Below are 27,721 nucleotides of genomic sequence, written 5' to 3' on the forward strand. Positions count from 1 at the left end.
TGCTACTCCACCGTTGGCAAATGTAATATTAATAAAATTCAAGACTGTTGTGACCTAACTCACCATGAAAATTTGGAGACGGGGTGCAACTCTGATTTCACCCTCCACTCATGATTTCCCAGATACTGTTTATAGATGTTGAATGGTCCTCTCATTGAGAAAAGATGATGCCCCTTGTATTGTTTCAACTGGACTTTCTCTACATCCTGTACTTCATCCTAGAAACAGGATACCCGGTGCTTTTTGACTAACTGTAGTACTGTACCCTGCACTGAGTTTTATTATTGCATTCATGCAGTATTTAGGTCTGGATTGACTAATTGGAATGCACTTAAAACAAAACACAATTAGAAACAATTTAACTTAATAGCCAAGGTATAAGAAACAATCATGCCAGACTTCCAACTGGTGTGCAAGATTACGATAATATTCCTCACATCCATTTATATTAATTCACCTGCTTTGTGAATTAGCTAGAGTAAAGTTGAGGACTTTCCATGATCGTAATCACAAACAGAAACTCCACAAAACATCAAGTATTATTGTGAATCACACTCTCACTTTAGTTTAAATCCTTAGGGTTTTCCCCTTGGAGTGAAGAAGGATGAGGAGTGACCTGATAGAGGTGTACAAGATCATGAGCATTGATTGGGTGGGATGGCTTTCTTCCAGGCCTAAAATGGTGCTTGGAAGTACAGAGTGGATACAAGAGGCAAGTTCTTCACACAGAGAGGAGTGAGTGCATGAAATGAACTGCCAGCAATGGTGGTGGAGGCAGGAACAACAGGATCTTTCAAGAGACTATTAGATAATTATAATGGAACTGAGAAAAACAGAGTGCAATGCAGTTAGGAAACTGTAGACACTTGGTAGAGTAAGTTGTTAGGTTGGCACAACACCGTTGGCTGAAGTGCCCGTACTGTGCTGTAGATTTCTATATTCTAACGCTGCAAATTTTAAACTTCACTGACCTTCGGTGCAGTTTTCACCATGTTTATTGTCTCCAGAACAAATGTGACAGGCAATTCCTTTAAAGTTTGAATGGCATTTACATGAACCATCTCCTTCCATTCCATCAGAACACTATGAAAAACAAAATCAATAATTTATTGAAGTTGATCATTCAGAGATGCTTTTTTAAAAAAAATCCTTCAGACCTCACAATTTCAGTAGATTCAGAGCATACCATCCATTTTTCCTGATTAAGGAATAATTCCACTTGCGTCCATTTCCAGGATGTGTGCAGAGTTAATGAACTTGAACTAGTTCTGTTTGTGGGAAGAAAAATTTGTGCATTTGAGGAGCTGACTGGAGGATTAAGATGTCTAGGGAACTACTTCCTAATGGAACATTCACAACACAACGAAGGCAAGAATGTGGGTGAAGACATAGATTACCATAGAATGGGACCATATGTCAAAAAGCCTGCATTTGTTTAATGTCTTTCACACCCCGTCAAGATGCCTCAATCTCTTTGCAGTTGCAATACGAGAAATGCAGCAGCCACTCCATACCCACAACCTTCAACAATTTTATGGCAATTTTAAATGATGGGCAAATTTTGACCAAGAAAATAAAAAAAATCCTTCACCCTTGCTCAGATTAACAGCTGAAGATTTAAAATGATCATCCTGGAAAAGCAGCAAACGCTTTGATATCATTTTGCATCAGAAAGAAGGCACGTGGGAACATGCGGGACACAATACCACTAATATAGACTGAAATGCTGCCAACTGAATCAAAACTGCTTCATCACCTCAAAGGTGATGGTGATGTACAACAGGCTGAAGTGAGAAGAACCCTCAGAATGCAGAGGGATTAAAGGAAACTGAAGGATGAGGCCTCATGTAGATAAAAATGTAACTTTTCGCAGGGAAATTAGAAGCAAAACAAAAACAAAACTCTAGGATGACAAGTTCTCAACCTGAGATTGGAAGTTATGTGGTTGTTTAACATAAATGCTGATGAGGCCTATCGGTTAAGTTCCTTGAGCTTCCTCCTTCGGATAGGCATTGGCCATGCAGTGTCTGAGCCTGCCCACAGATCCCACCCAGTATCCTTCTCAAAGTATGAAACTCTATAAAACAATGAATCAAGACTTTAGAAGTAGGAATAAAATAAACAGCTGCATCTATGGCCTATATTCACAAAATGGCCTAAATAGCCTCCTTCAGCATCGTCTTTCTCCTCCCATCGAGGAGAAGACTCAAGAATGTGAAGCCGTGCACCGTCCAAAAACTGTTTCTTCCCAGCAGTCATTAGGCTCCTGAAAGAACTTCATAATAGTCGCCCTGCTGTTGGGCTAGGAACCAGCTGATCTGCTACATGCATGTTAAAGTTGACTTACTGGATTGCTCGTGAAATGATTTCTTGCACTATGTATAATGTGATGATAAACTTGAACCTTATTTGCAATTTTGGACCAACTTACTTCTCCGTGTCCATAACATGGATTTTGAAAACCACCCAAACAAGCCTTGCAATTTGGTCCATAGAACCCTTTACAGCATCTTGGTTTCTAAACAGAAAGAAAATTGAGTGCATTTTAATTTATTGCAAAGATCTCTTCAGGAACAATATGCTTTTATGTTCCATATTAGAGATTTTAACACCATTTCCCCCTTCCACCAGCAGAATTCTACTTGAATAGATGGTAACACTCTAGAATAAAAAGCTAACATTAGGGATGGGGGTGTGACCACCCTATCCACTTTTGACACCACTTTGAAGGTATTAAGTACTTGCACTACTAGATCCCTCTGCTTGACAACATTTCCCAAATGCCTATCATTCACTGTGCAGGTACTACCCATGTGAGACTTCCTGCAACACCACACATTTCTCTGCATTAAATTCCCTCAACCATTTCTCTATCCACAAGTGAGCTAACAACTCAAAGTAATACATCACAACTTCCTCTATCATCACATATTATTATCGTCCAAAACAGAATGGAAAGTTGTCTTGCTCTCAATAATTCACTGAAATTGTAAACAAATTTTAAGAGCTTACAAAAAATCAGTTTTAAAAAAGTTTATACCAAATAATTTTATTGGTGATCATGTAAAATGTCTGATGCTAGATCACCCCATGTATTGCAAACCTCATTCAAAATTCCTTTTATGTACCTAGTTCTATTTATTTATTTTCATGATATGGGTGATGCCTGAAAGCCACCATTTATTGTCTATCTCATATCTGGCCGCAGGGAGATGCTGGTCACCTTCTGTCAGTGCCAGGTTATGTGGAAGTATCTTCACTACAAAGCTGATAGACAAGGAACTCCAAAACTCAGACCCAGTAACGATAAAGGACCAGCAATATGTTTCAAGACAAAGACTATGTTTAATTTGTGAGAGAACCCACAGACTGTCATTTTTGTATATTTGCTGCCTTTTCTTTATTGGTGATAAAGGGCTTCAGGAGATCCTATTGTATTAGCAAGGTGAGTGGCCACACTACATTGTGCAGAGAGAACAAGCTACAGCCACAGCGCACAGGTGAATGGAGAGAAAATTCATATTTAAAATGTTGGATAGCAATTGAGAACCCCCTCGGGGAACACTGCCATCGGCAAGCAGCAGCAATCATCAAGGATCCATACCACCCAGCACATGTTCTGTTCTCACTGCGGCCATTAGGAAAGAGGTCCCACAAGACTCGCACCACCAGGTTTGTGGATTTGTGGAATTCATTGCCACATGCAGCTGTGGAGGCAGGATCTTTGGGGGAATTTAAAGAGAAAATTGATAGGTATCTAATTAGTCAAGGTATCAACGGATATGGGGACAAGGCTGGAACTTGGAACTAGATGCAAGAACAGTTTAGCTCAGGGAGGTTTCATGGAGCAGACTTGATGGGCCAAATGGCCTGCTTCTGTTCCTTTCTCTTGCTATCTTCAGGAACAGCTGCTACCCCTCCACCATCAGACTCAACAATAATCTCAGTCAAGGACTCATTTAAAGACTCTTACTTGTGCACTTTATTGCCTTTTTTTAAATTTGTATTGTTTATATCCATAATCTGTTTACAGTTCTTTATTTATTTACATGTATATGCTGTGTAGATTTTTTTTTTTGCACTACCAATAAGTGGTAATTCTACCTTGTCCTTAGAAAAAAAGAATCTGAGGGTTGTATGTGATGTCATGTCTGTACTCAGGCAATAAATCTGAAATCTGACAAATCTGAAGTAAGCTGCTTTCTCTCGTACGGGGTCAAAAATCGCATAAGGTGCAAAACAAGCCCTCAGTCCGTTGATGGTCATTCCATATCATTAGGCAGAAGTTAAACTCGCATGCAATTTGTTAATGATCCTAACATTCTCTGACTACTCCACCATCTCCCTCCTGAGGGAAAGCCAAGAATAGAATTATCTTCCAGATAAGCAGCTGCTCTTACCCGCCCCATTTGTGTACTAAGCATAGCTTTTGATACTGCCTATTCACAATACTCCAATCATGCCAATGGAATTCATCTTATTTTGGCAATACATCCTGCACAACTAAAAGCAATCAAATTAGAAAGAGTGGGTGAAGACCACTGAAAAGATGTACAACGGTGGTTCTCAACCTTTTTCTCCCCACTCACATACCACTTTTAAGCCATCGGTGCTCTGTGATTAGTAAGGGATTGCTTAAGGTGGTATGTGGGTGGGAAGAAAAAGGTTGAGAACCACTGATGTACAAAACACTAACTTCAAAATTCTAACTGGTCATTACATAATCATTCCTTGTAACCTGCACGAGGCAAGCATAAGATATATTAATTGATGTCTAGCCAGATGCTGAAGGGATGGCTCTAGGTAGATGTTCTGAGGTAGAAGAGAGCCCTGCACATTGGATGAGGTCATCCAAACCAGCCATTCTCAACAGAGGCTATATGCCCCCTCCCAACCCTCCAGGGGCCACAGCACATTTAAGTGGGGGCCGCGGACTGAACTCATAAAATATTTGTCATGTATTTTTATGTAGTCAGTAGGAGAGAAATACAGAAAAAAAAACAACTAAACTTGACTGCTTTACAGGGAAGGAGGCCCACAAACTTTGATCAGAGTCCTAAGAGGGCCATAGCCAAAAAAAGTTTGAGAATGGCTGATTTAAACTATCAAATTTATAAGAAATAAATGAAAAAAAGTCTTAAACTCAAGATGGAGATGGATTGGGCAGACCAAGGAAAGTGTTAAGACAAAGTATTCCAAAGTTGAAATTTTAGTGAATGCTGTGATATATAATGGAAAATATAGAAGAGCATTTAAGGAGGGAAAAGTGAAGGGAAATGTAAATAGCAGCAGACAAAACCAGGGTCTTACATAACACAACCAAAACATGTTTCTTATGTGGATTCTAGAGCTCAGATATGCTGTATATATTGACAATGGATCAGATGCCCTTGAGTCATGGTCTCAACAGTGCAAGTGACTTTTCTCTGCACCACACCAATTCTATGATTCCACTTTCACTTAATTTCCATCTGTCACAGGCAAAGTCGGAAAGTCATGCATTTATTCAATTAATGAAAGAACAATCAGAGCAGCAATAGCCCAAAGTAAAAAGATTCTCAGCAAAAACAAGTGACAAGATAGTGCATGGTTTATCAGAATTTGCACAAATAGAATACAAGCAGAAAATGCTGGATTTGCTCAGCAAGTCATCAATATAAAACAGCAGAGGTGTGGCCTGATCTACTGAGTGTTTCTAGTAGTTTTGCCTTTTATTTTAGATTTCCAGCATCTGCAGGGGTTTTTTTTCCAGTATTTGTGGAGCTATTTTCTGTTCCTACTTCAGATTTCTAGCATCTGCAGATTTTGCTTTTTGATCCAAAAAAAATCTTGCAAAAACACCAACATCTACCTACCTTTAAGAAGCTTGCTTCAACAGCATAGACCCCAGGATCCCAGAAGCACCCATTTCAACAGGGCAAGCAATACGCTGTGAGCAGTCCCTCACCACCAGTTCAAAGTTCGGGCGAGGGGCCTAATGTAAATAAATATACAATTAAAGTGGAGGAGGCGCATGCTGGAAGTGCCTAAGTTTTGGCCCTAAAACTGTTTATTAAGAAATCGTGTGCACTGTAAATGAGCATGTCCAGGGAAGTTTTCCCATCATCATCATACCTCAGCCACCTCCAGCCCAAGGGTCCCAATGGAAAACTTAATTTGGGATGTTTTACTGCAAGTGACTATTGACACAAATGCATAATTAGAAAAGACAGTGGAAAAATATTTGAAAGGTAAAAATACAAAAGGACAGAAAGGTCAAGAAAACATGATTATAGTGGATAGCCCCAGTAGAAGAGCTAGCACAAACCTGATGGGATCAATGGCCTCATTCAGTCCTGTATATTGTATGATTTTACAATCTTCATGGAAGTGAAAGAGTTGATCATTTAAAGCAGCCATTCTTTGGTCTTTATTTAGCTACAACTGATTATTCACTGCAACAAACTCCTATATACTGAAGTAAAAGTGCTGCTGTCTCAAACAACACTCCATCCGCCAATAAAAACACAACACTGAGTGGACGTCAACTTCCTTAACTCTCCTACACAAATGCCTCACAAGCATGAATCCAAAACCCAATTACAATTCTCCAATCTCCTATAAATATAAAACAGCACACTTTTGTCTGCATAATAATCTGTGGTTATCATTTATCAACATTCATGCTATTTGGTTTACTGTATTGAAAATTTGTTCTATTCCAAATAATCAAAATGTTAAAGTTTATAAAGGCACAAAGGCAAGTGAATAATATACAGCTTATAAGTGGTTCATTACACTGGATACAGTGCAACTTAAAATACTTACAACAACAGTCTGATTACAGTGTCTTGCACAACCAGAGGTCCTGATGTAGGTTAAGTCACCTACTGATGTATGATATAGACAATTTGATCCATACGATTCCTGTGGATACAAAATGTTTACTCTGAAGTATGAACAAGCTAGCTCTCAAAATAATGCACACATATCACATGCATAAGAATGCATAATATTTAAATCAAAAGAGAGCATCTTTAATCAACTTGTAACATCGCAAAAATAACAATACACAATTTGAAAATTATGAAACTATTGCAATCTATCAGTAGGAGTTACAAGGGTTATTTATATTATGTGACACTCCTTTGCTGTTAATTTTCCACTGCACCTAATGGGTTTGAAACTTTGTACAACACAAAAACATTTGTATGAAATTCTTCCATCATATATTTATACAATTATTGCAACAACTTTTTCAAAATGGTTAAAAAGGCACACTACAACTGAACTATCCCACTCCTGACTATTGAATGTATTCTCTGACTCAACACCCAATAATGACTGTTTGTAACACTGCAGCAACTTCCTTGACCCCTGACTACAGCCAAACACCAACCTTAACTGCATATAGCACCTCCAACTCAGCTCCTCCGAACCATACCGTTGACTTCAAATGCTCCTCCCTGCCTCCCAACTCAGACAATGAAATACCCTCCTTGACTCCACTATCACCTTCCTGATGCAGCAACTGTTGGTGCCATTGAGTTGCATACCCTTAAACCTGGCTACCGATTGCACCTCCAATCCATCTAACCTCAAGAGTTTCAACTATACTACCAGAAAACTGCCCACAATTCCACCTACTAACTGAATCCCAGATACAACTCCAATCCTGAGTAAATCTTGCATCCAACCCTGATTTCCCTCCACTCCACTCAAACATGAGTATCTGCTCTCCAACTCTAAAGTATTGACCTGATCCAACTAGTCTTAAAGACTCCACTCTCCTCTCCCCAACAATTGATTATATTATCACCAACCATCACAGTTGGTTTTGTCCCCAACTTAAATCCCCCTCCCCTGACAATCAATCATATCCACAATGAGACTGCTCATTTTCCTCATCACCAACTGCACTCCCATAGTGATTTCTGCTCCCCAATAAAGAATTTATGACCTGACTCCATGACCACTCCATTTCTATTAATTCTATGCTGACTTGACAACCACTTCTCTTCCATGACCACTGATGGTTTACATAACTCAACTACTGATTCAGCTGCCCGAATAACCAATGTAATCCCATAACACTAACCTCAGCAGTTGACACTGACATTGAATTTAGTAACCCTCACCCTAATCCTCTAGCTGCAGTGTCAGTGCAGACCTGATCTCACTCTCCTTCCCCATGAACTTGTGGACTTGTCTGGTTACCTTTGTATGGATTGCAACCTGAAGGAAGGGCCATTCCCAGCGCTACCAATTCAGTCATATATGAAGTCTTAGCATTTGTAACACTGAACAACAACGCACCATTAGGCACAAATTTAAGTCCCTGGGATTTAATAAAAAGCTATGAATATATGATGAATTTGAGAAACTTGGAAAGAATCCACTTATTTAAGGAGTTCAGCATCTGTAGCTTTAAACAAATCTCACTTGTATATGGGTCACTAACATTTTTGGTCAAAGAACTCTCTGCAAGATGTACGTTCATATTTACCAACTTGAAACATTAACTGCTTTTTATATCAATACATCCCATTGGACTTGCTGAGTATTTTCAATATTTTCTGGTTTTGTTTCAGAAATCTGTTGATTTACCATGGTGTTTTGGCTTCTCTGCAAGTTCAGATAGCATAAGACCATGTGAAGCTAACATTTCAGACAACCACAAAATCCCTCCATTGGAATTTGTAACACTGAGAGCATCAGTATTTGGCCAGCAAGGCATGTGTTGCAACTTAATGTGTTTATGAAATACTGCTCACAAGGATTTGTCATTATGAACATGGAAAACCTCAGTTGACCTCCTATCATAGCAGTAGTGGATGTGATAGATTGGTCTCCTTGATGGGGAAGGTAATGATTACTTAGAGTTCCAAATGCTGAATCACCATGTCCTGGAACTGCAGTCCACGTAAAATTGGACAAATAAAGTCTGGCGTGAAACATGAAAGTCTGTGATAGTAGTAAAAGTACACATAAATGCTGGAAGAACTCAGCAGGTCTCGCAGTATCCAAAGGAGGTAAAGATATATTAAGAACATTTCAGGCCTGAGCCCTTCCTCAAGGTAAAAGCAAAGATCAGGAAGACATCAGAATAAAGACTGAAGAATGGCAGGGGGAGAAGACTAGACTAACAAAAGGTGTTAATTGGATATGATAAGAGGAAAGGTGAAGATTGATTTTGGCTCTGTGAAAAGAGATAGAGAGAAAAGGGAGCTGGGGGAAGAAGGAGGAGTGGGGGTGGGGATAAATGGATAGTGGAAAAGTCTATGTTAATTCTATTCGTTTGGAGGGTGTCCAGACAAAAGATGAGGTGTCGTTCCTCTAATTTGCAGGTGGTCTCAGTCTGGCAGTGCATGAGACCATGGACAGGATTGTCAGCAAGAGAATGGAGTGGAGAATTGAAATGGGTGGCCACTGGGAGATTCACAATGTTGCAATGGACAGAGCCGAGGTGCTCAACAAAGTGATCTCCCAGTCTGCACCCTGTCTCTCCAATGCAAGTCTGAGACCACAATAAAGTCTGGCAAACAGTGTAGGAATATTTTTAAAACACATATATTTAACTTATTAAAACAGGAAACACGTAGAGATCATGAGATCACAAGATCACACAATTCTAATCATGTGCTAATCCATCCTCCCACTCAACCCTACTCCTTGGCTTTCTCTCCGTAACCCTTGATGCCCTGACTAATCAAATACCTGTCAATTTCTGCCTTAAATACACCCAATGACCTCACTTCCACAGCTGCCTGTGGCAACAAGTTCCACAGACTAATAACCCTCTGACTAAAGAAACTTTCCCACACCTCTGTTTTAAATGGATATCCTTTTATGCTGAAGTTATGCCCACTTGTCCTTGAATCCCTCTAGAATGGGAAACATCCTTGCCACATCTACTGTGTCCAGGCCTTTCAGCATTCAAAATGCCTCTACGAGGTCCCCCCCCACCATCCTTCTTTACTCCGAGAGAAGTCTAAGACCTGACAAATGTTCCTCATAAGTTAACCATTTTGTTCCTGGTATTATTCTAGTAAATCTTCTCTGCACCCTCTCCAAGAGCAGCACATATTTTCTCAAATAAGGTGCCCAAAACTGTACACAGTACTCCAAGTGAGATCTCACCAGTGCTTTAAAGAGTCTCAGCATTGCATCCCGGAAGGAAGTCACGTGATGGAGTAGTGGTTGGTCGGGTGGAAACAGCCCTCTCCAGAGAAAAGAAAAAAAGTGTGGAAAAAACAGAGCAAAATAAACATAAAATACAGAAAAAGAAAGATAAAGTTACAGAGAAGAGACAGAAGATGGCACCCAAAAGAGAAAAAGTAAGAATAACAGAGAAAAGGGAAGAAGGAAAATCACTGGAGAAGAAAGAAGAAGGCCTTACCTGTACATCGGAGCAGAGAGTCACGGTGGAGAGGAGCGGCTGATCTCCGGTGTTGGAGAGTCCCCAGAGGAGCAGTGTCCTCCCGACCGGCGGACTTCAAAAATGGAACTCAGAGCAGAGGTGTGCAACTGCGCATGCGCGAAGAGTTGCGCATGTGCAGTGCGCAAGTAAAAGAAAAGGTCAACACCAACGGGAGGGGGACTCAGCTGAGAGACGCCCAGTATCAGGGTGTTCGGCTGGGGGAAGTAAAGAAGAAAGAAGAAAAGAAGAATGGTGAGAGAGAGAGAACAAAGGGTGGGAAGAGGATGAGCGGCAACGAGGCAACCGGCAGGGGGATGACCTGCGGTAGGAGACTCAGCAGTGGGTTGGCCTGCAGCAGGGGGCCCAACAATGGGTTGATCTGCAGCAGGAAGCCCAACAACAGGAGACACACCAGCTGGAGGCCCAGCAAGGATACAGAAGCAGCTCACCAGAGAAGGATGAAGATACAAAGATACAGAGAAGAGAAGAAGATGACACAGACATAAGAAGAGGAGGAAGAAGACCAAGAATTTCAAAGGAAAGAAGAAGGTAAAATAGAAGTCAAAGTTTAGATAAAGCCTTTTTTGAAGAACAAATGAGGTCATTAAAAGAATGGCTATCATTAGAATTTAGTTCAATCAAAAGAAAAATGAAAAGTGCTGAAGACAGAATGCAAAGCTTAAATTGATCATGACTGAAATAAGGAAAAGAGTAGAAAATGTGGAGGAACGAGAAGCTGCTGTAGAAATGGAGATAACTGATTGAATGGAAGAGCAAAAAAAAATGAAAGAGACGCAAGATTTATTGTCACAAAAAATTGTCGTATTGGAAAACTACAGTAGGTGAAACAACATAAAAATAGTGGGCCTGAAAGAAGGCAAAGAAGGGACAGATATGAAGGAATTTATAAAAGGATGGATCCCGAAGGTGCTGGGAATAACAGAATCACATGAAGAAATAGAAATTGAAAGGGCGGCATAGAGCGCTAGTACTGAAACCGCCACCACATCAAAAACCGAGATCCATATTGGTAAAATTTCTAAGACATACGACAAGAGAAAACATACTGGAGCAGGCAAGAAAGAAGGTTAGAGAAGACAATAAGCCATTGGAATACAAGAGACAAAAAATATTTTTTACCCGGACATAAGCTTCGAACTTTTAAAGAAGAGGAAGGAATTTAACATGGTGAAAACAATCTTATGGAAGAAAGGTTATAACTTTATATTAAGACATCCAGCGGTACTCAAAGTATTCATTCCTAGAGAATGAAATAGAGTGTTCTCGGACCCAAATAAAGCCCAAGAATTTGCTGAACGTTTGCAGGACAAGAGAAGAGAAGAGGAGGAATGACGAGAAGGATGATGGGTAAGAAAATATACAAAAATATGTAATAAATATAAAGATAATGTGTATATAAAGATTTAAAGATGGATAAGAGAAGGGGAAGAAGGTAAAAAAAAAAAGGGAGAGAGCTTTGTTATAAGTATAGGAAAATAGTGTTCTCTGGGGGGGGGGGTAATAAGGGTCACTGCGAAATGGGTTGATGCTTGCGAGTAAGTTTGCAATCCGAATGGAAAGGGGAGTTGTGGTTGCCATCAAGGGACAGGAGGCAATCCAAGGAGGGGAGGTTAATTTGGGGTTAAAGGTTTATTGCTTGTGGGGATTGTTGGGGTATTTCATGTCTTAAATGTGTTGTCATATATTGAGATTAAAAAGGAAAGCTTAAAAAATAGTAATGGAAAAAAGGGATGGAGGTGGTGAAGAGGCAGAAAAGTGAAAATAAAGATACAAGATGGCCACGTTGGACTATATGACTATAAACATTAACGGAATATATAACCAAGTTTAAGTGTATCCCATTGGGAAAAAAAATCACATATAATTTAAAAGACAAAGTTATAATAATTGGGGAAACCTGGGAACCATATATGGAACATGGCAGAAAGAGTAGGACTAGGACCACCACCACCAAAAATGATAAGATAAACACAATCAGATTTAATGCGAATAAGTAGATGATACGTCTTTTTTGTTTGTATTCCTTTTGTATAAAGATATTGTTTTATTGTATTTTATATGTCCAATATTTACTGTTTTTGGAGGAGGGTGGGAAGTGGGAAGGGAGAGATGGAGGAAGAAAAGAGAAAATGTCACTGTGAATATTTAAAGAGATGCATCTGTAAATATATTGGTTGATATGGTTCATAGTACGATAAATAAATTACAAAAAAAAACATTGCATCCCTACTCTTATATGCTATTCCTCTAGAAATAAATGCCAAAATAGCATTCACCTTCTTCACCACCAAGTCAACCTGGAGGTCATCTTTTAGGGTATCCTGCACAAGGACTCCCAAGTCGTTTTGCACCTCCAAATTTTCAATTTTCTCCCCATTTAAATAATAGTCTGCCCATCGATTTCTTCTACAAAGTGCATAACCATATATTGAATTTCATCTGGGCACTTCTTTGCCCATTCTCCTAATCTATCCGCGTCCCTGCAACCTTGCAGTATCTTCAGCACCAGTGGCCTTACCTCCTATTCTGGTATTATTTGCAAGTTTAGTCACAAAGCCATCTATTTCATAATCCAAATCATTTATATACAACAAAAAAAGAAGCCCCCAACACAGGCCCCTGCGGAACATCACCGGTAAATTATAACCAACCAGAATAGGATTCCTTTATTCCCACTCTCTGTTTCCTGCTGACCAGCCATTTTTCTACCCATGCTAGTATTCTTCCTGTAATTCCATGGGCTCTCATCTTGTTTAGCAGCCTTACATGTGGTACCTTGTTGAAGGCCTTTTGAAAGTCCAAACACACAACATCCACTGGGTCTCCCCGTCTATCCTACCTGTGATCTCTTCAAAAAATTGCAATAGGTTTGTCAGGTATGATTTTCCTTTAAGGAAACCATGCTGACTTCGGCCTATCTTTTCTTGCACCTCCAGGCATTCCGTAACCTCATCCTTGACAATCGACTCCAATAGCTTCCCAACCACTAATGTCAGGCTGTTAAGTCTGTAATTTCCTTTCTGCTACCTCGCTCCCTTCTTAAACAGGGGAGTGACAGTCATGATCCTCCAATCCACCAGAACCAGGCCAGAATCCATTGATTCCTGGAAGATCAATGCCTCCACAATCTCTATAGCTACCTCCTTCAGAACCTGAGGGTGCATTCCATCTGGTCCAGGAGACTTATCTATCCTTAGACCAGTGGTTCTCAACCTTTTTCTTTCCATTCACATATCACTTTAAGTATTCTCTATGCCACAGGTGCTCGTGATTAGTAAGGGATTGTTTAAGGTGGTATGTGGGTGGGAAGAAAAAGTTTAAAAACTACCGTTTTAATTGTACTTAATGGACTCGCTATGTGCAGGGTTTCATAACTCCAAAGGAAATGGGTCAATGACAATTTTTCTTAAGCAAAATATTTCAGTAACAATTGGATCTAAAGCAGTGGTTCTCAACCTTCCCTTCCAACTCACATACCACCTTACTAATCACAGAGCGCTGATGGCATAGGGATTACTTAAAGTGATATGTGAGTGGAAAGTAAAAGGTTGAAAACTACTGCCTTAGACCATTTAGCTTCCCAAGTACCTTCCCTCTTGTGATCTTGACTGCACTCACTTCTCTTCCGAGAAAGCCATGAGATCCCAATATGCTACGAATGTCTTCCACATTGAAGACAGATCCAAAATATTCATTCAGTTCCATATCTCCCATTAAATTTCTCCAGTGTCATTTTCTATCGGTCCTATGTCTACTTTGGTCACTCTTTTAGTCTTTATATATTTAAAAAAGCTTTTAGAATTCTCTTTGATATTACTTGCTAACCTTCTTTCAGAACTCATCTTTTCCTTCTGAATTACCTACTTAGTTGTCTTCTCTGAGTTTTTAGTCCCAGTTCTCTATCTTCCCGCTAATTTTTGCTTCCTTGTTTGCCCTCTCTTTTGCTTTTACTTTGGCTTTAATGTCCCTCATCAGCCACAATTGTCTCATTTTTCCATTCACAGTTTTATTTCATTTAAGTATGTGCCAGTCTGGAACAAATTATATTTCTCCTTCAAGTATCCATCATGGGATCAAATGACCTCCTCCTTGGACCCACAAATCAAAACAACAGCAAAAATGGGGTCAATAGGATGTGCCTGAAAAGTATGAAAACAAAATTCAAAGTAAAAAAAAAAAAATCAATTCATCTGTTCAGGCTATTTTTAATGAAAAAGCCATTAGGCAGTTTAAGGATGAAATTCATCCCCAAAATTCAAAGTGCATGTATTTCATTTATGGTTTATGGCTTACTCAGAGGATGACTTAATTAAACTACAGAGATACCTCATAGTTTATTTTATTCCAGATAAATAGAGCTTTCAGACTTACCAATGGTGTGCTTCCATTTGGACATAGTTGAGAATCTAGTGCAGAGCAGAGTCCACAGGGAGCCTGGAGAAGAGAGACTAAATCAGTTACATTTATCTGAAGTCCAATTTTAACATGCAAATCAGGCACTGAAACATATACTTCAGGATGCACTGAGACATCTGCAGCCAGTGCACAGTGCCATGCTGGAGAATCTCCTGAGACACGAGCAAGTCAAGCCAACACTTGCCAGGAATTTCACCAGCAAAAAGGCCTCGAGAATGAGAACAACTGGGAGGAAAATTATCTCAAAACTGGGCAAGATCAGGCACATGGAGTCACTGGGCTTCTCCCATTGGTTTATGTCATTAATCAGCCAAAAATAAAAATCAAACCGTACTTTGACTCAAAAGTACAAATTTAAATTTTCTTAAAATGAAGAGAATTTTCATTTGGTTCCATAGTTTAATATCAGTCTAAAATGGAGACCTGAAAAGAATCCAATAGGTGCTGCACTTCATACTTGTAAACGCCCAACATCACAGCACATCAAGGAAACAATTCCTTTGTTCATGAAAATGATGATACAAATATATTAATGAAAACATTACTTTATTTTTATATTAAATCTGGCTTTTATTATTTATTCATATATGTGATAAGAGGATTGCTGGAAATTTAATACTGAGTAGTAATAAATACATCTAAACTTAGCCTGAATACGGCTGGGATTGTCTGATCTCAGAAGCTAAACAAACTCAGGACTGGTCAGTTAAAGAATTTCATGTATGTTACATTCTAAATGTAATATTACATGACAATATGGAACCTTTAGAAATATTCCAGTGAAATGAATATATTGGGCAAAATATTCATTAACATTCCCATTCTAGTGCTAAATATCTTTACCATTGTGATGCGATATTGAATTTCATCACATCTTTTTGGCAAGATGGGGATAATGGAAGGAGGAATAAGGATGCCATCCAAAGTATGAATGATGCCATTGGAAGCAACAATATCCCTTTTATGTAGAGGAACTCCTGCATCACCCAACAAAATCCGGCCCTGCAAAATGATATAAAGACAATACCATTAAATCAAATACAACTCAGATTTAGGCAAATATTGTGTTTTTGCTTGAAGAAGAGTTACAAAATATTATGAAGAATATACTTATTATGCCACAGTTGGAACAGCACAGGAACAGGCTCTTTGGTCCATATATCTTTGCCACATGTTATATCCAAATCAAATTAAAATTGTTTGCAGTTGAAACAGTAGAAGTCCAAAAATCCAGACGGTGTGGGGATTGAGTCAGTCTGGATTTTCGGATTCTCAGGCAGTACTTCTAAATATCAAACTTAAAGAAGCGATAAAGAAGATATGAACATTTGATACTTCATTCATTAATGAACACAGCATGCATCATTTATCATAAAAAAGTCAAAATGACAAAAATATAAACAATTTTTTCACTACAATAAAAAAGCATGTAATGCTTTAAATTATGTTTTAAAATGAACATTGTAAATGGAAAAAGAACATAAAATTATAGCGTTGTCACAATTTAATTGCTCATTTCAAAATGGAGACCATGTTGTTGCTTGTTGCCACTGTGCATCTGTGACATTTACGCATGCACACAAAAGCCTGCTAATTTTAAAAAAAAATATTTTATTTATAAAATTTCAAACTTAATTTCCAGTAATTAAAAACAAATTACAGTTATCCATTATGTACAAGATTTGCCGTGGAGTCCAAGCCATTCCCTCCACCACCCTCCCTCATCCCCTCACTCGACAGACCACAATTACATTCAACATTAAAGTCACCTCCAGCAAAGGTTGGGAACATCACAGGGATTTGTCATGGCCCAACAGCCAGTACCCAGGCTGCTACATTTTTCTTGACTTTACTTGACTGGGCTGGAATGGACCCCTCTCCCACCACCCCTTCCTCAGTAGATCATTAAATTTAAAACATTTGAGAGTTTTCAGAAAGTCCAGATTCTTGGGTGGTCCAGATTTCTGGTATCCAGGTTTTTGGACTTCTACTGTAGCTATCCCTTCATCCCCTATCAAGGCAGTTCTGAAATCTTCCTATTCTATCGGCTTCCAGCATTTCTCCTAACTGTCCATTCCAGGCTCTTATCACTGTGTACATTAAATATTTTCCCCGCACACCTCCCTTAAATTTCCTCCCCCTTACCTTAAATACAGGTCCTGTAGTGTGTGACACTTTTACACTGGGGAAAAGATTCTGACTGTCAGCCCTCCCAATGCCCCTCATGATTTTATAAACCTATATCAAGTCTCCCCACAGCCTCCTACCCACAAGAGGAAACAATCCGAGTTTGTCCAATCACTCCCCCTAACACATTCCCTCTAAACCAGGCAACATCATCTTCTGTATGCTTTCCAAAGCCTCCACATCCTTTCTGTGATGGGGTGACCTGAATGACAAGCAGTTTTCCAAGTGCGGCCTAACCAAAGTTTTATATTACTCACATTCTTATGCTTTTAATTTTAAAAAGTTTCCCAATAAGTGTTTAAGTTCCAGAATTAATATTTGATGTGGCTCATGGGTTTATAGAAGTTAAAAATAATAAAATGCAATCTCATGTTTTTTATATATTAAATGAACCCATCTGTGTTGGCAGTGGATACATTGATCCTGCTTGTGATGGCAGTGCCTTCCAGTCACCTATCCTTTTGGTCAATGAGACTGGACAGGTGACAGAAGTATGTGTAGGGAATACTTTGGGTCCAGTGATCATAATCCCATTAGTTTCAAGTTAATTATAGAGAAGGATAGGTCTGGGCCTTGGGTTAAGATTCCAAATTGGAGAAAGGCCAATTTTGAGGAAATTAGAAAAATTCTAGAATGCGTAGATTGGGATAAGTTGTTTTCTGGAAAGGATGTGCGAGGGAAGTGGAGGACCTTCAAGGTGACATTTTGAGAGTACTGAGTTTTCATGTTCCTGTTAGGATTAAAGACAAAGTAAACAGCCATAAGGAGCCTTGGTTTTCAAGGGATATTGGGGATCTGGTTCAGAAGAGAGAGGTGTACAGCAGGAATAGGAAACAAGGAGTGAATGAGATACTCGAGGAATATAAGGAATGCAAGAAAAAGATTAAGAAAGAAATCAGCTAAAAGAAAACATGGGTTGCTTTGGAAGACAATGTGAAGGAAAATCCTAAGGGGTTTCTACAGGTACATTAAGAGTAAAAGGACAAAATTGATCCCCTTGAAGATTAGAGTGGTTGGTTATGTATAGACTCAGAAGAGATGGGGAAGATCTTAAATGGGTTTTTTGCATCAGTATTTATCGAAGAAACTGGCACAGTGTCTAAGGAAGCAAGGAAAACAAGCAATGAAGTCATGAAAACTACACAGATTAAAGAGGAGGGGACGCTTGCTGTCTTAAAGCAAATAAGGCTGGATAAATCCCTTGGGCCTGATAAGATATCCCCGCTGATCTTGAGGGAGGCTAGTGTAGAAATTTCAGGGGCTCTGGAGGAAAATATTTAAAATGTCCTTAGCCACAGGTGTGGTCCTGGAGGATTGGAGACATTGTTCTGTTGTTTAAAAAAGGAGTTGAAATCAGAAAAGGCATAAAAAGGATTTAGCAGGTAGGCACAGGTAAAGGCAGGTTTTTAGATATCATATATTTTATTCCTATAGTCATAGAGAGTAGAAATGGTAGCTGGCAGGGAAATGCTGCTCTTGCAAAATGTGGGTCATCAGGGAAGCCAGCAGTATCCCTGATAACTTAATCTTTGAGAAGTGCATCCAGCTTCAGCTCCTGACAAGCTGAATTAAGGAATTAGAGGTGGAGTTGGAAGAACTTCGGATCATTCGGGAGGCAGAGGGGATGATAGACTGGAGTTACAGGGACATTATTATACCTAAGAGGCAGGAGGAGGGTAGATGGGTGACATTGAGGAGAGGGAAAGGGAACAGGCAGGCAGTGCAGGACACCTCTGTGGCTGTTCCCCTCAATAACAACTATTCCATTTTGAATACTGTTTGGGGGGGGGGGAAATGTCTAAGGACAAGCTACAGAGATCAGGTCTCTGGCACAGGGTCTAGTCCTGTAGCTAAGAAGGGAAGGGAGGAGAAAAGGTGAGCTGTAGTAATAAGGGATTCCATAGTTAGGGGACAAATAAGAGGTTTTGTGAAAAAGATCGAGTATCCCAGATAGTATGTTGCCTCCCTGGTGACAGGGTCCGAAGTATCTCAGATCAAGTTCACTGCATTCTAAAGAGGGAGGGTGAGTAGGAACCAATGACGTGGGTAAAAAGGGTGAGGAAGTCCTGCAAGGAAAGTTCAAGAGTTAGGCGCTAGGTTTAAGGACAGGACCTCCAGGGTAGTGATCTCAGGAAAGGTTAGAAATAGGTGGTTAATGCAGCTTGACACATGGCTAAGAATATGGTGTAGGAGGGAGTGCTCCAGGTTTCTGGATCACTGGTTTTTCTTCCAGGAAAGGTGGGACTTGTTCTGTCTGGACGGTTTGCATCTGAACTGGAGAGGGACTAATATCCTTGCGGGAAGGTTTGCTAGTGCTACGATGGTAGGTTTAAACTAGATTTTTATGGGGAGGGGAACCAGAGTGCCAGAGTAAATAGAGGAGTAGAGAAGGGAAAAGATGATCTTAAAATTGCATGCATTGCTTGAAGTCAATGGATTGAATGTGATGGAAATGTTTTCAGGTGCATCTATTTCAATGCAGATATTATAGGAAAGGCAGAATAGCTTAGAGCGTGGATGGGCATGTGAAATTATGATATTGTGGTCATTAGTGAAACCTGGTTGGAGGAGGGGCAGGACTGGCAACTCAATGTTTCAGGCTTCCGTTGCTTTAGATGTGATAGAAGTGGGGGGAGGAATGGCATTGCTTGTCAGGGAAAATACTGCAGCTGTGCTCAGGCAGGATAGACGATAGGGCTCATCTACTGAGGTTATATGGATGGAAGTGGAAGTGAGGAATGGGAAAGGTATGACCAAACTCATGGGGTTATATTATAGACCACCCAATAGACAGCAAGAATTGGAGGAGAAAATCTGTAGAGAGATAGCAGACACCTGCAGGAAGCATAAGATTATGATAGTAGATTTTAAATTTCCACATATTGACTATAATGTAAAGGGCTGGATAGCTTGGAATTTGTCAAATATGTTTAGGAAAGTTTTCTAAATCAATATACAGAGGTATCAATGAGAGAGAATGCAATACTGGATCTCCTATTAGGAAACCAGACAGGAGAAGTGACAGAAATATGTGTAGGGGAACATCTTTTGGTCCAGTGATCATAATGCCGTGTTTCAAATTAATTATGGAGAATGATAGGTCTGAGCCTCGGGTTGAGATTCTAAATTGGAGAAAGGCCAATTGTGAGCAAATGAGAAAGGGTCTTGAATGCATGGATTGGGGTAAGTTGATTTTGGGCAAGGATGTGAAAGTTAAGTGGAGGACCTTCAAAGGTAAACTTTTGAGAGTATAGAGTTTTATGTTCCTGTCAGGATCAAAGGCAAAGTTAGAAGGCATAGGGAACCTTGTTTTTTGAGGGATATTGGGGATCCAGCTGGAAAGATGGGCTGAAAAATGGCAGATGGAATTTAATGCAGAAAAGGGTGAGTGCTGCATTTTGAAAGGACAAACCATGAAAGGACTGCGGACAAACCTGAGGACTGCGGTAGAACAGGAATCTGGGAATACAGATACATAATTCTCTGAAAGTGGTGTCACAGGTGGACAGGGTTGTAAAGAGAGCTTTTGGCATATTGGCCTTCATAAATCAAAATATAGAGTATAGGAGTTAGGATGTTACGGTAAAGTTGTATAAGACATTAGTGAGGCCAAATTTGGTGTATTGTGTGCAGTTTTGGTCACCTAATTTAACTACAGGAAAGATATCAATAAGATAGAAAGAGTGCAAAGAAGATTTATTAGGATGTTGCCGAGACTTCAGGAACTGAATGTCATGGAAAGGTGAAACAGGTTAGGACTTTATTCCCTAGAGCATAAAAGAATGAGGGGAGATTTGATTGAGGTATTAAAAATTATAAAGGGATTAGACAAAGTAAATGTAGTTGGGCTTTTTTCCACTGAGGGTAGGTGAGATACAAACCAGAGGACATGAGTTAAGGGTGAAAGGGGAAAAGTTTTGGGGAACATGAGGTGGAATTTCTTCACACAGAGTGTGGTGGGGATGTGGAATGAGCTGCCAGCTGAAGTGATGAATGTGGCCTCAATTTTAACCTTTCAGAAGAATTTGGACAGGTACATGGATGGGAGAGGTATGGATAGCTATGGACTGGGTGCAGGTCAGTGGGACTAGGCAAAAAATACTGGTTTGGCACAGACTAGAAGGTCCAAAGTGGTCTGTTTCAGTCAGTAATGTTTTTATAGTTCTATGGATTCACTAATCCTGTGGTTAGGCTCCACACATTCAGCACTGAACATGGGCCACTGGAGCTCAACAAACTTGACAAATACATTTGGATATTGATCATGTCATGCACTTAAGGAGAGGAAAGTCTTAAATCCATACAATGGCTCTTGAGGTCTTTGAAAACTATCACACAAACTAGTGCTGAAGTTTAAGTGAAAGAAAAAAAAGAGTATACTTGGTGCTGATGGAGCATTTGAGTCAGGTGGGATTTTCAATGGCATTCATCTCTCAATTTGGGACTTTCCTTTTTGTCTGCATTAATTGGTGCATCTCTTCCCACACATTGTACTTACATTGGTGGTAACGTTAATGGTTATTATCTGGTTGGCTTTTGTCAAGATTCGAGACATGGTTGATAATCTGTCCACCAGCAACTGGAAATTTAAAAGACAGGTTAGGGAAATTCCTTATGAAATAAGTTGTGTGCTGTCATTGCAATACTGTGAGCAACTGTCTGAGTTATTTACAATAACCTCAGTTACAACTAAGCTTGTTTGATAGCTTTTTCCCATATTTGTGTCACATTGCAGTTGTCAGTACTCCTTGGCCCACAAAGTGTGCACTTTCAGGTCAGTCACATTCCTCCCTCCTAGCACTCATTTCTGGGTTCAGTAGTGTTCTGTTCTGGTAAACCAACAGATGGATCAAACTTGCTCACAGAAGAGAAAAATTCAAATTTCAGATTAGACTTCCTTTTGAACATGTATTCCACCAATCTTGGCCTCAATAATCCACAACTTTTCTATCTAAATATGAAGTAAGAAAGTTACTTACATTGCCTGATGCAAAGATGTGATGTTTCACTAGCTCTTGAAGTTTTGGGCGACCCTTGTTTTAAGAAAACAAAAAATAATTTATAGAGATATCCTGATGAGATAGGAAAATCAAATAATTTACATAGTTTGTTTTATGAGTAAAAATGTACTTAAAATCACAGTTTCTCTCCCAATGATGAATATTCATCTCTATTTCCCCTTTTTGCACTGTTTTTAAGTCAGCTTTGCAACCGCAGCCCAGCATTCAATTTCTACATAGACTCTTAGCACCAAGTGGAAAAAACTTGCATTCTTCTAAATAGCTTTAGAAGGTGTGGGTATGGGGAAGGTCTTCATTAATTTTTACAACCAATTTGCAGTTCAAGCAATGCAAATCTATTTCATTAAGAAGATAATGAAGCTTGTCCAGTGTTTTTAAGTCCCTCTCATTCATTTGATCAGAGCTATTTCAAAAAATCCTCCAAACATCATCCATGAAGTTAATCTATTTGAGTCAAACTGCATGAGTCTTGTACTTAATAATAGAACAATTTGCTGTGCAAAATGTTTTCAAATGCCAAAACTAACAGAGGAATTATGTGACTTTACTTTTGGAGAAGAGTGAAAAGTTGTGTAAGAGTTCGCAAATTGATTAACAATCTGATAAAATGCAATATGAATCTTTCTGAAATCACACAGATAACTTTAAACCGACTGTGAAATTGGTTTGTCTTTTCAGGGTGAGCACTTATGGCCTATGCGATGGATACAGGTAGGGAAAGCCGACTACTCAATAACCAAGAAGTCCAAGCCAAATCTCAGAGAGCCACCAGTTAGACCGATTTGCTCAACCGTTGAAGCCCGAACTTTGATGATGCCAAGGCTCACTCCAGTGTCATTTCACATTCGTGTCATGACTTCCATTCACTGACCCAATAGTTGAAATGATGTGAAGGAAAATTTGGAAGAGCAGCAAAGTTATTTGCTCGTGGCAGTTTGTGAAATGACAAATAAGTTTAGTTGATCAATGAAAATACACTGGTCTATTAAATTTGTGAGCTCTCAATCAGGTTTTCCCTCACTATTCTGCACAAACTGACTTAGGCCAGGGTCACTGGAATGAAGCACAGATCAGAGGAACCATCGCCAAAAAATTGGACCCATTTGTGCCAGTCTTCTATGCATGAATTAATCACAAAAGCCTTTCTGCATATATTAGATTGCACTACTGTTCATTTCTGAATCAATTAGCTCAGCGCGGACATTGGCGACTTCAGGGGTTTTTACGAGGCTCTAAAGGCTGTGTACGGCCCCTCTCCCCAAGTCCAAAGCCCGCTGTGCAGCTCAGACGGCAAAGTCCTCCTCAGCAACAAGATCTCCATCCTCAATCGATGGTCAGAACACTTCCAATCTCTTTTCAGTGCCAACCGCTCAGTCCAAGATTCCGCCCTCCTCCAGCTCCTTCAACAGCCCCTAAGGCTAGAGCTGGATGAGGTCCTCACCCGGGATGAGACATATAAGGCAATTGAACAACTGAAAAGTGGCAAAGCAGCAGGTATGGATGGAATCCCCCCAGAGGTCTGGAAGGCTGGCGGCAAAACTCTGCATGACAAACTGCATGAGTTTTTCAAGCTTTGTTGGGACCAAGGAAAACTGCCTCAGGACCTTCGTGATGCCATCATCATCACCCTGTACAAAAACAAAGGCGAGAAATCAGACTGCTCAAACTACAGGGGAATCACACTGCTCTCCATTGCAGGCAAAATCTTCGCTTGGATTCTCCTAAATAGAATAATACCTAGTGTCGCCGAGAATATTCTCCCAGAATCACAGTGCGGCTTTCGCGCAAACAGAGGAACTACTGACATGGTCTTTGCCCTCAGACAGCTCCAAGAAATGTGCACAGAACAAAACAAAGGACTCTACATCACCTTTGTTGACCTCACCAAAGCCTTCGACACCGTGAGCAGGAAAGGGCTTTGGCAAATACTAGAGCGCATCGGATGCCCCCCAAAGTTCCTCAACATGGTTATCCAACTGCACGAAAACCAACAAGGTCGGGTTAGATACAGCAATGAGCTCTCTGAACCCTTCTCCATTAACAATGGCGTGAAGCAAGGCTGCGTTCTCGCACCAACCCTCTTTTCAATCTTCTTCAGCATGATGCTGAACCAAGCCATGAGAGACCTCAACAATGAAGACGTTGTTTACATCCGGTACCGCACGGATGGCAGTCTCTTCAATCTGAGGCGCCTGCAAGCTCACACCAAGACACAAGAGCGACTTATCCGTGAACTACTCTTTGCAGACGATGCCGCTTTAGTTGCCCATTCAGAGCCAGCTCTTCAGCGCTTGACGTCCTGTTTTGCGGAAACTGCCAAAATGTTTGGCCTGGAAGTCAGCCTGAAGAAAACTGAGGTCCTCCATCAGCCAGCTCCCCACCATGACTACCAGCCCTCCCCACATCTCCATCGGGCACACAAAACTCAAAACGGTCAACCAGTTTACCTATCTCGGCTGCACCATTTGGATCGACAACGAGATAGACAACAGACTCGCCAAGGCAAATAGCGCCTTTGGAAGACTACACAAAAGAGTCTGGAAAAACAACCAACTGAAAAACCTCACAAAGATAAGCGTATACAGAGCCGTTGTCATACCCACACTCCTGTTCGGCTCCGAATCATGGGTCCTCTACCGGCATCACCTACGGCTCCTAGAACGCTTCCACCAGCGTTGTCTCCGCTCCATCCTCAACATTCATTGGAGCGACTTCATCCCTAACATCGAAGTACTCGAGATGGCAGAGGCCGACAGCGTCGAGTCCACGCTGCGCTGGGTGGGTCACGTCTCCAGAATGGAGGACCATCGCCTTCCCAAGATCGTGTTATATGGCAAGCTCTCCACTGGCCACCGTGACAGAAGTGCACCAAAGAAGAGGTACAAGAACAGCCTAAAGAAATCTCTTGGTGCCTGCCACATTGACCACTGCCAGTGGGCTGATATCGCCTCAAACCGTACATCTTGGCACCTCACAGTTCGGCGGGCAGCAACCTCCTTTGAAGAACACCGCAGAGCCCACTTCACTGACAAAAGACAAAGGAGGAAAAACCCAACACCCAACCCCAACCAACCAATTTTCCCCTGCAACCGCTGCAACCGTGTCTGCCTGTCCCGCATCGGACTTGTCAGCCACAAACGAGCCTGCAGCTGACGTGGACATTTATCCCCTCCATAAATCTTCGTCTGCGAAGCCAAGCCAAAAGAAAAGAAAAAGCATCCAGCATGTAAGTTGCTCAGATACTTCTGGGCACAATTTCTCCCAGCAACACCGACACTTACCTTTGGCCAGTTGTGTATCTTATGGCATCACAAGTTTCTGCCTTTTCTCACTTGAGTTTATTTGCTTATTACAGGTATTTTAAAACTAATTACTTGTGATCTTGAATGCAAGAATCACTGGCCCTTTATCAGCCTGCAGTTCACAGTGGGATGGGATCAATCTTCCTCAATGTTTCTCTCAATTCCACAACAGCCTTGTAGACAGCTGTACTGCAGATGTCACACAGAGGTGACACAATCCAAACAGTCAGCACAGCATACATGCGACAGCTGTGGACCATCAGGTAAAAATATTTATGGATAATTTAGAGCAAAAATACTTTAATAAATATGTAATAACACATTCTCAACTATTTCATGATAAATGGTGTTTGGGTACAAATAAACATTGGTGCGTGTGTGAGATAATAGAATCACAGAGAAAGAAAAAGAATTCCCTCGTGAGCTTCTGGAAAATGTCTTTCTTTCAATTGAAAAATAGTTGTTTCACAAGATAGCCAACATTGGTCAGTAGGACCATGTGTGCAGTCAGGGAGCGGCTCTGTGCTCTTCCACACATCCGGATATTCGGTTCTAAAGGATTTATTAGAACCAATTTTCCAAAGCAGAATACCATACATGCCCACCACCAAACTACAGGTTTCCCTCTACCATCTGATGTGAAATTTCAAGAGGAAGTGTTCCTGAAAAAGGACATTTATAACCTTGTAAATGTACAATATGAACAATTGGAGACCATGATTCTTCATACTATTTGTTTACTTACCTCAACAAACATATAGAATAAAGTTCCATCTCTTAGCTTGTCCACTGCCTCGTTACTTGGAACAAAGACAGTGTAAGGCCCAGGACCTTCCAGTATAAGAGGGAGATCGCAATTCTGCAAACAAGATTAAATCATCATATTCCTACAAACTCTTAACAGACACAAAGAAAATTAACAGCCATCTTATGTGGTCACTGAGCAGAAATATGGGTATATATGAAACAAATTTATTTTAGACATTTCAAACGTGGCAATAATTTTTCAAGCAGAATTTTTCTTTAATTGCCTGGATAATGTTTAAATTGAGGATATGGCTGGCACTTAATTGAAAATATGCTTTTGTAGGATCTTTGAAGTACACATTTAATATTAAAATTGCTCAATGTTATTCATGGCTAATGCTGATTTAAAACAACACAAATGGTGGAAATCTGAAATATAAACAAAATGCTGGAAAACTTAAACTGCCTGACCTGTAAGGCATTATCAGCGTTTTTTGTTTTGATTTTATTGAGCTAATGTTGTCATATTTCCAATTGCACTATTTTAGGTAAAGATTGATACCTTGTTACCCAAGTTAGCTTGCTCAGCTAACTCCTTGTGCCAAATTCTAAAGTAATTTACAAAAAAACAGAACGAATAATGGGACAACTGGCAAAGTAAAGGTGGCTTTTTCAACTGGCGTTATGGAGTTTTGGAAACATATTTCGCAGGATTTAAGCAACTCAATTGAGTCAGTATTTTCTTGTGTTCCATATATTAGTGCCGCAAAACTTGTTTCAAAGTGCCAGCTATTACGGATCTTGTCACTTTGGAGCCAAAGTGCATATTTTTCAGAAACTGTTTTCCATACAGCAGAGGTTGGAAGAAGGGTCACAGTGATAAAAATCATTTCAGCCAACACTGAAATTTAAAACACATGGTTTAAAGATATATTCACGCAGCTCAAAAAAATAGGGCTGTGCTGTTAAAAATTAGTCAACCAGAGTACAGCAATTTTGCACACATTTCTGAATGGTTTTGTGCCCTGTGCAAATTTTCCTCAGATTTGGTGGGATTTTTCTTTCATCTGATGTAAAATTCACCCAAATGTCATCACCATAAAAACAAAACGCACAACGTTCCTTTCCAGTGAGATTTTCAACCTCACAGGTCTGAAATACAACAGTTCTTATTTATTAACTGAGCAAGGAGCTTTTACTAACTCTTTTATCCTGAAACTATGCTATTAGAAAAGGACCACATGTACTCCATTCCATGTCCTCATTGAAATCTGAGACCTCCCCAACCTTAGACGATCTTAACTTCTTATATTTCATAGGGAGCAAAGTTGATATCGCTGTTTAAGGATTTATTTTCACCAAATACCTAGCCCAATGCAAACAGATCTTCTGTGGACCAACCAACAGCTATTTCAAACATTCACATAGCTGTATAAAGAGCACAATTTTCAGGGTATTAGATTATAATGGAAAAGGAAAATCCATAAGCACCATGCAAGAGCAGCATGGTAACATTATTGTGGGGTTCATTCAGGAGCCTGATGGCTGCAGGAAAAATATTTAAGAGTCTTTAAGGCACTTTGTGCATGCTTTCTCACTCTTAAGCTTTTTCCCCAAAGGAAAGAGAA

The 27,721-nt window shown here is 40.1% G+C and overlaps 1 protein-coding gene across 1 annotated transcript in view; it reads right to left on the reverse strand.

Moving 5' to 3' along the window:
• Positions 1-27,721, reverse strand: part of stab1 (stabilin 1) — a 240,380-nt gene that overhangs the window by 140,472 nt on the left and 72,187 nt on the right. Inside the window, exons 15-22 of the mRNA XM_069937203.1 lie at positions 26,092-26,205; positions 22,003-22,056; positions 21,522-21,602; positions 15,680-15,838; positions 14,792-14,854; positions 6,808-6,906; positions 2,432-2,518; positions 972-1,083 (exon numbers count right to left, since the gene is read on the reverse strand). Of these exons, the coding sequence (XP_069793304.1) occupies positions 972-1,083; positions 2,432-2,518; positions 6,808-6,906; positions 14,792-14,854; positions 15,680-15,838; positions 21,522-21,602; positions 22,003-22,056; positions 26,092-26,205 (769 nt within the window). The remainder of the gene's footprint in view (positions 1-971; positions 1,084-2,431; positions 2,519-6,807; positions 6,907-14,791; positions 14,855-15,679; positions 15,839-21,521; positions 21,603-22,002; positions 22,057-26,091; positions 26,206-27,721) is intronic.

The sequence above is a fragment of the Narcine bancroftii genome, chromosome 5 (assembly GCF_036971445.1).
Source record: "Narcine bancroftii isolate sNarBan1 chromosome 5, sNarBan1.hap1, whole genome shotgun sequence".
Classification (NCBI taxonomy): Eukaryota; Metazoa; Chordata; class Chondrichthyes; order Torpediniformes; family Narcinidae; genus Narcine; species Narcine bancroftii.